General features: G+C 37.6%; 1 protein-coding gene across 21 annotated transcripts in view; it reads right to left on the minus strand.

Annotated features, from left to right (window-relative positions):
• Positions 1-13,066, minus strand: part of CEP112 (centrosomal protein 112) — a 401,854-nt gene that overhangs the window by 236,556 nt on the left and 152,232 nt on the right. For all 21 annotated transcript variants that reach the window (XM_082604740.1, XM_082604757.1, XM_082604756.1 and 18 more), the window contains one exon: positions 898-1,033. In XM_082604740.1, coding sequence (XP_082460866.1) covers positions 898-1,033 — 136 coding nt within the window. The remainder of the gene's footprint in view (positions 1-897; positions 1,034-13,066) is intronic.

Here is a 13,066-nt window from a genome sequence, read left to right on the forward strand (position 1 = left end):
TGAAAGTATGAAATAATAAACACTAAATTAATTATAGTGGTTTTTCTTAGGAGAGGAGAGAGTAATGTGATTAGACATTAATAGTAAAGCAAACTAAAACTACATCTGTAACATTTTAGTTTAAATAAACAGTGTTGACAATTGTTGATTCTTCCTGATGGGTACCTAGGTGTTTGTTCCCTGTATTCTTTTATAAATTTTTCTCAAAACTGTAAAACATACCACTTGTATAAGAACTGGAGACAGCCTATGTCTTCCTGAACTGCCACTTGAAAACAATTTGCTGTAACTGATCAATACAACACGGTTTACGGCACATGAACAAACACAGACAAGGATAACTTGAAGCCTTGCTCTGGAGAAAATGACTGATCCTGGGATTTTGCCTGTCAACTGACCCATGCTTCCAAAGCCTGACACATTCTGGCCGTGACCACACTTGTCGACAGGACTTTGAAATTGTCATTCTGGCACTGCTCTGAGGGTGAATCAAGGCAATCCTGAAGGAGGAAGGAGGACTCCTTTCCCGGTCCACCCCGCTCTCTCCACTCACTGTCACCAAGGAGCTGCCGACCGGAGCCCACCCAGCGACCCAGGACGGGCACAGAGTCAGCCCTGCCCTTCACACGCCCTGTAGGGAGCAGAGGGTCTGCGGGCTGAGTCGGCTCCCCCTGGGCTCTTGTTCTTGGCCGCGAGGAGCCTCCCCTTCCTTTGAGGCCCTGGCGGTGGTGCATGTCCTCCCGCGCCAGGCCTAGGACCTCGTTCTCACCTGAATTCCTGATCCAGCTGTTGCGCTAATTCTGAACAAGTAAACATGTTGCTGTCACACGTGAGATCAGAATGTACCTTCCCCCCGAGAGAAGGGCTCTCTACAAGGATGGTGTGGAGGCCTCTCACCTGCTCTTTCATTTCCGCGTAGACCTTCCCCGAGTTCAGCTCTACCTGCCGCTTGAACTCCTCCAGTGCAGCATCTGCCTGCTGTGCCTGCAGCCTCTGAACCTCAGTCACACGGGTGAGCTGCTCCTCTTTTTCCCTAGAAAAGTTCAGACAAGCCGCAGAGTTAAAATATAAAATAAAAGAACTTGGCTTGGATCAAAGAACAAAATTTAACCCTCTCTAAAATAAAATTCAGATTTCCATTTTTTGATCCAAATTCTATAAAACTTCCCTTTAAAAAACTGGCAATAACATGATTTGCCTCAGGAAAAAAAGGATATAAACCCATAATATGTGTTCTGATGAGGACACAACTACTTCTGATGATTTCCCTAAGAACGAAACTGTTTACAACCAGGTACCTCCATCACCCAATGAATGGATAAGCAAAATGTGCCCATCCATGCAATGGAATATCATTCAGCCTCAAAAAAGGAATGAAGCTCTGATGCACCCTACAACACGGACAAACCTCGAAAACAGTGTGCAAAGGGAAAAGGCCAGACACAAGGTCACATATTGTATGATTCTATTTAGGAGAAATATCCAGAATAGGTAAACCCATAGAGAAAGAAGAAGCAGATTAGTGGTCGCCTGGGCCGATGGGACAGGGGGGATGGGGAGTGACTGCTCACGCACAGGGGGTTTTGGGAGGGGGTTGGTGATGAAAATGTTCTGGAATTAGATAGTAGTGATGGTTGCACATCCTCGTGGATATACTAAGATCTGCTAAACTGTACACTTTGAAAGGATGAATTTAATAGTATATGAATTATATCTCAATTAAAAAGAAAACAATGTGCCATAAGAATACCTCTAACATGCACATCTGGCAGAAGCTAACCTGCAGGGTGACAGGTGCAACAGAGCGATGTGGCCCCCTGAAATTATTCTGCTGCTCTCTAATAAGCAGACTTGCCTAAAAGAACCGATAACCATCTCGTTTCTTTATACCTTGAACTAAAATTAGTCAAAAGGGTCCAACAAAAGAAGAGAAATCTCTGCATGTTGCTAGAAGAAACAAATAAAGGCTTTAGGTTATAAGTACATGAAAGTTACTACTGACTTCTATTGAGTTCTACCTAGGTACTAGGCACTGTGCAAACTAGTTTACTATGTCTTCTCTCCTTCATTATCACAGTCAACTTGTATAAGACTATTTTTATATCCCTAGTTTTACAGAACAGGAAACTGGGGCTTAGAGAACATTTCCAAGGCTACACATCACTAACAGTCAAGGCAGGACTCAAGTCCCGGCTGTCTGCTTCTAGAGCTCCTGCTGTTGACCACTCTGCTGTGCTGCTTTTCTGATTTTCCAGATGCCATATGCTATGGTCTGAACGTGTCTCCCCAAAATGAGATTAGTGCCCTTATAAAAGGTACCATGTTGGGTACCACCGCCTAGATATAGGTTGGCAAATGTGATAGAGAGTTGTTACAAATGTTTGAGGGACATCTGTTCTGACCGATGGCCCCAACTGACCGGAAGAAGTTGCCTAGAATGCTCTATTCAAAGGACCATGAGGCTGGAGAAGAGGCAAAGGCCCCCGCGGTCGATGCGAATGTCCCCACGAGGGGCTGAGGTTAGGAGGCGCAAGAGCTACTTCTCTGCCACACACTTCATGACTAGTTCATCCCATGTTGCTCTTTAATTTCTGAGGCCCTCCTAAACACACTTGGGAAGACGATTCCACAATTAGGATTACAGGTTTTCAAAGGTTTAACTCTGCTTGCTCAGTCTGTCTATAAATAGAAAAGAGGGCTCCCCTGGTGGTGCAGTGGTTGAGGGGACACGGGTTCATGCTCCAGTCTGGGAAGATCCCACATGCCGCGGAGCGGCTGGGCCCGTGAGCCATGGCTGCTGAGCCTGCGCGTCCGGAGCCTGTGCTCCGCAATGGGAGAGGCCACAACAGTGAGAGGCCCGCGTATCACAAAGAAAAAAAAAAAAAAATAGAAAAGAAAGTACATTGGACAATATTTGAAAACTTTAAAAATTTATAAATCATATAATTTAAAATTACATACCATTAATTAGCCAGGAGAAAAGTCTGCTAACACAATTTATAAAAATATATGACGTATGGCTGAAATATCAACTTTTTCTATAAATGTTGAAAGTCAGTTGTTTTACATTTTTTGTCCAGTAATTCACCTGAGCTACTTAGTTACTGTAAATAGTTTCAATTTAATAGGACAAATATTTTCTCTATATTACCTCACTCTTACCTACCAAGTTTAGTTCATTTACTTTATAATTGACTTATGACTACATAAATCAAAGTCATAAGCTTTACCCATGATCAGCTATATACTGAGACCATATTAAAAATACTGTTTGTTAAAATATAACCTAGTGCAATGAGGCACATTGCTTTTGACTGATCATTTCTAGCCTGATTTACAAATAGCAAATATTGTTTTATATTAAATAGCAGACACAAGGAAATGACCAAAACCTTCCAATTCATTTTCAGTCCCACCACACCTACAAAGCTAATTTAGTGGTAAAGCTAAATACCAAAGAGTGGTGAAGGCACCACCCAATGTATCAATGTTTCTATCCAGTTAAACTGTGAAAATACATTGAGCTCCACTAATATTTAGAAATCTTCTGTCTTAATATAAATAAAATACGTCTTATTTTAAATAAAGAGATGATATTCATTTTAATGAGGGACCCATTTTAATTTCTATCAAAGTAATGAAATAGAAGTGGAAATTTTCAGCACTTGAAAAAGAGAAGGGTCTGCTCCCCACTAATGTAAGAACAGTACTTCCTTTTACCATGATTCCAAATAACGTGTCCTGTAAGAAGCAAAAAAAAGTGACTTTGAAGATTATTTTTTTCCGTGGAACTAGTTGCGGGACCGAGTATACATGTATCACTGAAAGGCCTTAAAGCTGGGCTTCCATGAGAATAAAAAGGTGGGAAGAAAATCTGCTTTTTAACTCTGATTTATTTATAAAATGCAGTAAATATTCCTCGTCTGAGTATATAAAGCATAAAGAACAAAAGAAGCTGCATTCTTCTACAACCACAAGCCAGTTCAGATTAAAGGATGTTCTGAAGTACATGATTATTCCAAACACGCAATAAAATGCAGGAGACTAATGGACTACAATTTAGTATTTCTTGAGCTTGAAAAGCTAACATTTATATGTACAGGCCAACCTTAATTTGAAAATCTTCCCTTTGCACATTTCTGCACCAGCACTTTTGATAATGATGGCAGGGATCCAACACATATTTACAAGGCTTCACGTTACAGTAGACTTCATTTGCTGCCAGCTTGGCATCTCCACTGGAAACTCCAAGAAAAACAAAACAAAACAAAAAACTTCAAACACGTCTGAAAAACAGCTAGAAGAGTCTCCACTCCCTTTCCAGCTGGGCTGGAAGACAAGACTTTCAAGCAGCTATATCATCTATATTCATGGCTGCTATTGGTACTTAAGTTGATTAAAGTGAGTCAGTCAAAAACATTAAGATACAACTATGCCTTTAAAGGCACTAAAAATAATACCTTCACTAAGCATGATAAATAAATAGACTTCCTATGCCTCTTCTTCACGTGACTGCAAAGACTAATGCTCTCTGCTAAATTCTTCTTTAAAACGATAAACACTGTGGACACATCTAAACATTTAGATACTTCAAGAGTTAGAAAGGAATACCAGTAAAATTGGAAATTAACAGTGGTCTTAATATCAAAAAAATGACAATATTCTTCAAATTGATGAACAGATTCAACACAATCCCTGTCAAAATCCCAGATGGCATTTTGCTGATACTGACAAGTTGATCCTAAAATTCATATGGAAATGCAAAGTACCCAGAATAGGCAAACCAATCTTGAAAAAAAACAAGGTTGAAGGACTCACATTTCTTGATTTCAAAACTTACTACAAAGTTAGGGTAATCAAAACAGTGTGCTACCGGGATAAAGACTGACATATATAGAATAGGATTAAGATTCCAGAGATAAACCCTTACACTGATAATAAGTAGATTTTCAGCAAGGATGCCAAGACAATTCAATGGGGGAATAAAATAGTCTTTACAACAAATGGTGCTGGGACAACTGGACATCCACGGGCAAAAGAGTGACGTTGAATTCCTTCATTACATAACACACAAAACGAACTCAAGATGGGTCACAGACCTCAATGTAAGAGTTAAAAACACAAAACTCTTAGAAAGAAAACACAGGAGTAAGTCTTTGTGACCTTAACCTAAGCAAAGCCTTCTTAGGTATAACACCAAAAGCATAAACAAGAAAATGAAATATAGATAAATAGACTTCAACAAGTTAAAAAACTTGTCCTGCTAGGGATATTATCAAAAAGTGAAAAGAAAACCCACAAAATGAAAGAAAATATTTGCAAATCATATATCTGAAAAGAGACTTGTATCAAGAATATATAAAGAACTCTTATAAATCAATAATAAAAGATAAAGAACACAATTTAAAAACAGGTGGAATAAATATTGTTAAAATAGCCATACTACTGAAAGCAATCTACAGGTTTAGTGTGATCCCTATCGTATTACCCATGACATTTTGCACAGAACTAGAACAAACAATCCTAAAATTTATATGGAACCACAAAAGACACAGAATTGCCAAAGCAAAACTGAGGAAAAAGAACAAAGCTAGGGGAATAACCCTCCCAGACTTCAGGCAATACTACAAAGCTACAGTCATCAAAACAGCATGGTACTGGCACAAAAACAGACATATGGATCAACAGAACAGAATAGAGAGCCCAGAAATAAACCCACATACCTACAGTCAATTAATCTATGACAAAGGAGGCAAAAATATATAATAGAGAAAAGACAGTCTCTTCAGCAAGTGGTGCTGGGAAAGCTGGACAGTTGCATGCAAATCAATGAAGTTAGAACACACCCTCACACCATACACAAAAATAAAGTCAAAATGGCTTAAAGACTTAAATATAAAACATGACACCATAAAACTCCTAGAAGAGAACACAGGCAAAACATTCTCTGACATAAATCGTATCAGTATTTTCTTAGGTCAATCTCCCAAGGCAACAAAAATAAAAGCAAAAATAAACAAATGGGACCTAATCAAACATAAGCTTTTGCATAGCAAAGGAAACCATAAACAAAATGAAGACAACCTACATACTGGGAGAAAATATTTGCAAACTATACAACTGACTGACAAGGGCTTAATTTCCAAAATATGCAAACAGCTCATACAACTCAATAACAAAAAGCAAACAACCCAATAAAAAGATAAGCAGAAGACCTAAATAGACATTTCTCCAAAGAAGACATACAGATGGTCAATAAGCACATGAAAAGATGCTCAACATCGCTAATTACTAGAGAAATGTAAATCAAAACTGCAATGAGGTACCACATCACACTGGTCAGAATGGCCAGCATCAAAAAATCTACAAAAAATAAATGCTGGAGAGGGTGTAGAGAAAAGGGAACCCTCCTACACCGTTGGTGGGAATGTAAGTTGGTGCAGCCACTATGGAAAACACTGTGGACGTTCCTTTAAAAACTAAAAATAGAGGGGACTTCTCTGGTGGCACAGTGGTTTGGAGTCCACCTGCCAATGCAAGGGACATGGGTTCAAGCTCTGGTCTGGGAGGATCCCACATGCCGCGGAGCAACTAAGCCCATGCGCCGCAACTGCTGAGCCTGCACTCTGGAGCCCACAAGCCACAACTGCTGAGCCTGCGAGCCACAACTACTGAAGCCTGTGTGCCTAGAGCCCACGCTCCACAACAAGACAGGCCACCACAATGGGAAGGTCACGCACCGCGGCGAAGGGTGGCCCCCACTTGCCACAACTAGAGAAAGCCCGCACACAGTGATGAAGACCCAAAGCAGCCTAAATAAATAAATAAATAAATAAATAAATAAATAAATAAATAAATTTATATAAAAAACTAAAAATAGAGCTACCATATCATCCAGCAATCCCACTCCCAGGCATGTATCAGAAGAAAACTAATTTGAAAAGATACAAGCACCCCAATGTTCATAGCAGCACTATTCACAACAGCCAAGACAAGAAAGCAACCTAAGTGTCTATCGACAAATGAATGGACAAAGAAGATGTGGTATATATATATATATATATATATATATATATATATATATATATACACAATAGAATATTATTCAGCCATAAAAGGAAGGAAATAATACCATTTGCAGCAACGTGGATGAACCTGGAGATTATCATACTAAGTCAAGTCAGACAGAGAAAGACAAATATCATATGACATTGCTTACATGTGGAGTCCAAAAAAAAATACAAATGAAGTTATTTACAAAACAGACACAGACTCACAGACTTAGAAAACAAATTTATGGTCACCAAATGACAAAGGGGAAAGGGGGTGGGGTCGGGGGAATAAATTAGGAGTTTGGGACTAGCAGATATGAACTACTATATCTAAAATAGATAAACAACCAGGTCCTACTGTATAAAACAGGGAACTATACTCAATATCCTATAGTAAACCATAATGGAAAAAAATATGAAAAAGAGTATATACATATACACACACACACATATATATACATCTGAGTCACTTTGCTTTACACCAGAAACTAACACAACATACTTCAATTAAAAATAATAATAAAAAGAAGATAAATAAAAATAGGTGAAGAATCCAAATAGATACTTCTCCAAAGAAGATATACAATTAGCCAATAGGCACATGGAAGGACACTCAATATCACTGTTAAGAAAATGCAAATCTTGGGCTTCCCTGGTGGCGCAGTGGTTGAGAGTCCGCCTGCCGATGCAGGGGACACGGGTTCGTGCCCCGGTCCGGGAAGATCCCACGTGCTGCGGAGCGGCTGGGCCCGTGAGCCATGGTAGCTGAGCCTGCGCATCTGGAGCCTGTGCTCCACAACGGGAGAGGCCACAACAGTGAGAGGCCCGTGTACCGCAAAAAAAAAAAAGAAAAGAAAATGCAAATCAAAATCACAACGAGGTACCATTAAACAACCTCTAAGATGGCTATAATCAAAAGGCAGATAATAACAAGTGTTATTGTTTTGTTCTGGTTTCCATTAACCCTGCTTGGGCCTTATTGAGCTTCTTAAATTAGCATAATTTTGTATTTCATGAAAACTGGAAAATTTGGGGCCATTAGTTATTCAAATATTTTTCTGCTCTATTAGTCTCTTCACTCTGCTTCTGTGACTCAAATTAAATATATTTCATACATTGTCATTGTCCTGCAAGTCTCTGCAGCTCGTATTTCTTCTAGTACATTTTTTCGTTGTCCCCAGATTGACTAATTTCTATTCATTTATCTTCATGTTCTTCTTGTAATCTCCATTCTGTTGTTATATTCAGTCTACATTTTAAATTTCAAATGTATTTTCCACTGTTTTTCTATTGAGATTTCCTAGCTTTTCATTCATTACTACCAATTTTTCTTAAAGTTCTTTAAATAATTATAATAGCTACTTTAAATTTTTATCCACTAATTCTAGTATCTAATTTATCCTGGGGTGGTCTCCATTGATTGACTGCATCTTCCTTTGAGAATAAAAAGGCCATGTTATCCTAACTGAAAATAAGTAGGTCACGTGTTATCCTTATTCTTCAAATGTCAAGTAATTTTCGCTTATATCTTTAGGAATGATATATAGTAAAGAGTCTAGATTCTGTTTTTTTTCCTCTGAATAGTATTGATTGGTAATTTTAATTATTTGTTTATAGCAGGCAGTTAACTTGGCTGAATTCAAACTATAAATTCTGTCTCCCCAGAAGCTCATATATAAATTCAGCTCTTTTAGCTTACTTGGGCTATTTGGAGTTTCAGGGGTCAGTCACAAATATGCACCGAGATCACATGAAGAATTTGGGCTCCCTTCTCTGGCTCCCTTATTTCCTGGGTGTCTCTCCATCTTAGTTTACCAGTGGTTATAACCATCCCTTCTTTCATCAGGTTCTTCAAGCACTGAGAGGACAAGTCATCTACCCACATTCTAGCCGTCCCACATGGCATCAAATGAAGCCAGATAAACGTTACAAAAATGGGAAGCTCACCTTTACTTCTTCCAAGTGTGTACTGCTTTCCACTATCTCTTTGTGCCTGTTCATTCTCCAGGGTCTTCAGGTAGTGGTATTTTATACCTTGTACAGAGTTTATGTTTGTGAGAGGATCAGTATGCTTGGAGCTTTCTCGGCCATCAAATGAACTGGAAGCTCCCTTCTTGGTTGTTTTGATGGGCAGATTACTATTCATTCTTTAGGGGCTCAAATGTCAGCTCTTCAGATAGAGCTGCTAGCTGCTTCTTTCATCCTTGTCAGTGCCTTTTATATACTACTACTATGGCACTTTATATACACTATTATAGCTGTTAATTTATATATTTATCTTTTTCAGGATAATCAGATCTCTTTGAGACCAGGGAATGGAGAGTGTGAGGACAGAGCAGTGTCTTCCCCTTATTTATATCACATACCTTTAGCATATTACTTATATGGAATTATTCAATATTTCTTTGATAAGTGTATATCATCTAGATCAGGGATCCCCAACCCCCGGGCCACAGACTGGTACTGGTCCATGGCCTATTGGGAACTGGGCCGCACAGTAGGAGGTGAGCAGCAGGCAAGTGAGCAAAGCTTCATCTGCCGCGCCCCATTGCTCCCCATCGCTTGCATAACCACCTGAACCATCCCCCCCTCGGTCCATGGAAAAAATGCCTTCCATGAAGCCAGTCCCCGGTGCCAAAAAGGTTGGGGACCGCTGATCTAGATGGAACCAGAACAAAACCAGGGAAGAGAACAAAAATGTTGACATTTCAGGCCAGATAATTCTTTGCTGTGGGGACACGTCCTGTGCACTGTGACATGCTTAGCAACACCCCTGGCCTCTCCTCTCTAGGTACCAGTGACAATATCCCTTCCCCAATTCTGACAACCCCAAAATGCCTACAGACATGTCAAATGTCCCCTAGAGTAGCAAAATCATGCCTGATTGAGAACCACTGGGCCAGTAAGTATGGCCCCAGGGTCAAACTCCAGTCTTGAAGAACCGTATTTGGTTAAAGCATGATAGTTATGAATAAGAATGAGGAATCTTCTTCCACTATCCAAAAATCTCTTAAGAAGACATGGACTTCAGCTAGGAGGTCCATAAATCCTTTGAGGTCACCTGGATTTGAATCATGATTCAAAAGAACTGATCCTGGCATCAACCTCCTGGTCAACATTCTCAGCCAACTTAGTCATGTCCCAGGAGCTGAGGCAAGGGTCCTGGCAGCAAATTCTAAGAGCTACTCAGTGAAACACTGCAGAAAACTTAGACAAAGTGTAAGAAATGGTTCTTATATTGGAGAAACTACAGTCTGATCAGGGAAAGAGAAAAATGCAAGCCAAAATCAAATGGTAGGGTAATATTATGGATATTTTGTGACAAATTGTAACTACTACAGGAATACAAAAAAGGGAAAGGGGCAGTGAGAGTCTATATAAGAAAACCAATGTCAGAAGATCAAAAGATTTGTGTATAAAGTGAAAAATAAATAAATATAGGTAAATGTAATGAAATATTTAAATAGTTTAAAGCTTTACATAAGAATTTTGTGCTAAACTAAGGTCTGCCTATAATATGGGTCTATTAATAAGTTAAAAGAACTCTACCTCAGCAAATAAAAAAGCGATTCAAAGTTTTACGGTGAAATAAAACCCTGAGACAATGATCCTTAAAGACAAAATGGCTTCAGTGTACAGAGAAGAAAAATTCCTTTAAACACTTTAAACTTCAATATAAATGCCAAATCTAATGTTTCCTTTTATGTTTCCTATATTTAAAAAAGTACTGATTAAAAGTTCCATATATAAATTATACATCATACTTGCAAAGCTACATATGTACCCACCAATTCATCCTACTTTACAGGCAGTAATATATCAGTAAATAATAAAGAAATACATGTTCATCCCATGAAATGACAAGGCCTAAATATTTTGAAATCGGTGCAGACCACTTCTTGTTACTATGGAGAGGAAAAAGGCAGCGTGAAGTCATTCAAGCAGAATGGTAAGTAAACCAAAGCCAGATCAAAGGAATAAAGAAGAAAGGCTGAAATGTGAAGCTGAAATATTTATTTCCTTCAAAACATCATTCATGCCTTGTCCCTGGGCAGTTCAATATTTCAAAGTAGCTGGAAAATATTCTCACTTACATTCATCACTGTGCACAAGTAGATCAAATTTTAAGTAGGCAATTTTTTTCTTTATTTACCAAATATAAATGTAATATTTATCACTGAGAGAAGTTTTTCTGCTTTTCATATATGATTTCTAAATTATGTGAAATATATTTTAAAGTCACAATAGATATTTTCTAGTACTTTTACTGAATGATGCTGCTACAAACTGTGATGTTTATAGTGTAACCATAATTTTTAATGTCCTTGCAAATGGTGAAAAAGAGTAAACATTGAGTGATTTCTATGCGTACTACAGTTTAGAGAAGTTCATATATTATTTCATTTCATTATTATAACTATAAAAATTATTTTTTTTTTCACAAATGAAAACAATGAAATTTAGAAGAGCTAAGTGATTTACTCAGGTTTATGTAGTAAATGACAGAATGAGAAGTTAAACCAGCCCATCTGACTTCAGAGTCAAAGTTGTTTTATTTCTTTAAATCTGTATGAACATACATATATATAATATATATATTTAATGAAATCACTGATTTAGTTAATTAACTGAAGTTACAACTAGGTCCTTACTATAACTTATTCCTACATAACATTAATATTTGCACATCAAATCACTTTTAGAACATTTGAAAGCTAAAATGTTCATCAAGCATTTACTTAACACCTGTAGGCCAGGATCTGAGTTTGGTGCTAGAAATACAAAAATAATCAAGACACTGTCCCAGCTTTCAATATGGAAGAAAGATAGATTCTATACTGTTTTCAATGTGATAAAAACTACACAATGATATGAACACAATACTATGAACAAGACCAGAGGAGTTCATTGTGGTATAGAGTAAAAAGCTTCATAGAGTGCATGTCATTTTGGTAAGATCATCAGTAAGAATGTTTAAAAGGTATTTTATATATATGTATATATACTATGTTAACTATATGTATGTGAAATGTGTATGTATTTGTAAAATACATATTTGTATTTAATATTTATAAATTATCTTTTATTTTCCTCCTTACCATCGTACTTCCCATGAAAAAAGCAAATCTCCATCAGAAGATTTTTCTTTCAAGAGGAAGATGACAATGGTAGGGGCAAAAAATTTCTAAAGATAGGATTAAAGTTTTCTTTGAGATATAATAAAATATAGAACAATTTTTACTGATTATAAAACACTCTATTGATAAGTACATAAAAGTATGTTACCTGGATTTATGTTGGTTTCAAGATAACGATCTATTTATAAACATATATCCATATTTCACTGACCATTTCTTCCCACCTCATTCTAAACTCTTCCAAAGACTTCAGTGATGATCTTACATTTGTGTAATAATAAGTTCAGTCGTCTGCTAATCTGCTACCATGTGGTATTCATTAATTCATTTACCATTAATGTGTTAAGTACCCACTATGTGCCAGGCACCTTCTAGAGGTTGAGAAAATACCACTGGACTAATCACAACCAGTTCCTATGCTAAGGAAACTTTCAATCTAGCAGGGGAAAAGACCATGAATTAATACATCACTAATAATGAATATTCAATTCAATGAACAAAGGAGAAATATAGGGTATTAAGGGTTCGTATAACAGGGAGAAAAAAAAACCTTACTTAGGAGTTAGGATATAAGAAAGTGATGTTCCAGTTCACTGAAGGATGAGAAGGACTGGGTAAAAGAAAATACAGGATAAGAGCATTCCAGCGTGAAGGATAATAAATGGAGAAACTGTGAAAGGGAAAGACTGTTGTTAATTCAAGGAAGAGAACAGGAGCCAACAGGACAAAAATACAGAGAACAGAGAAAAGGGCTTGTGATGATGCTGAGAATTACCTTCTCATACTGAAATTCTAGAGAGAGAACTTTTGTAGTTTTACAGAAAAACTACAATGTTTGAAAAATATAATGGATGAGACTAAAGGCAGATTATACAT

Source organism: Mesoplodon mirus, assembly GCF_964341445.2.
Source record: "Mesoplodon mirus genome assembly, chromosome: 18".
NCBI lineage: Eukaryota > Metazoa > Chordata > Mammalia > Artiodactyla > Ziphiidae > Mesoplodon > Mesoplodon mirus.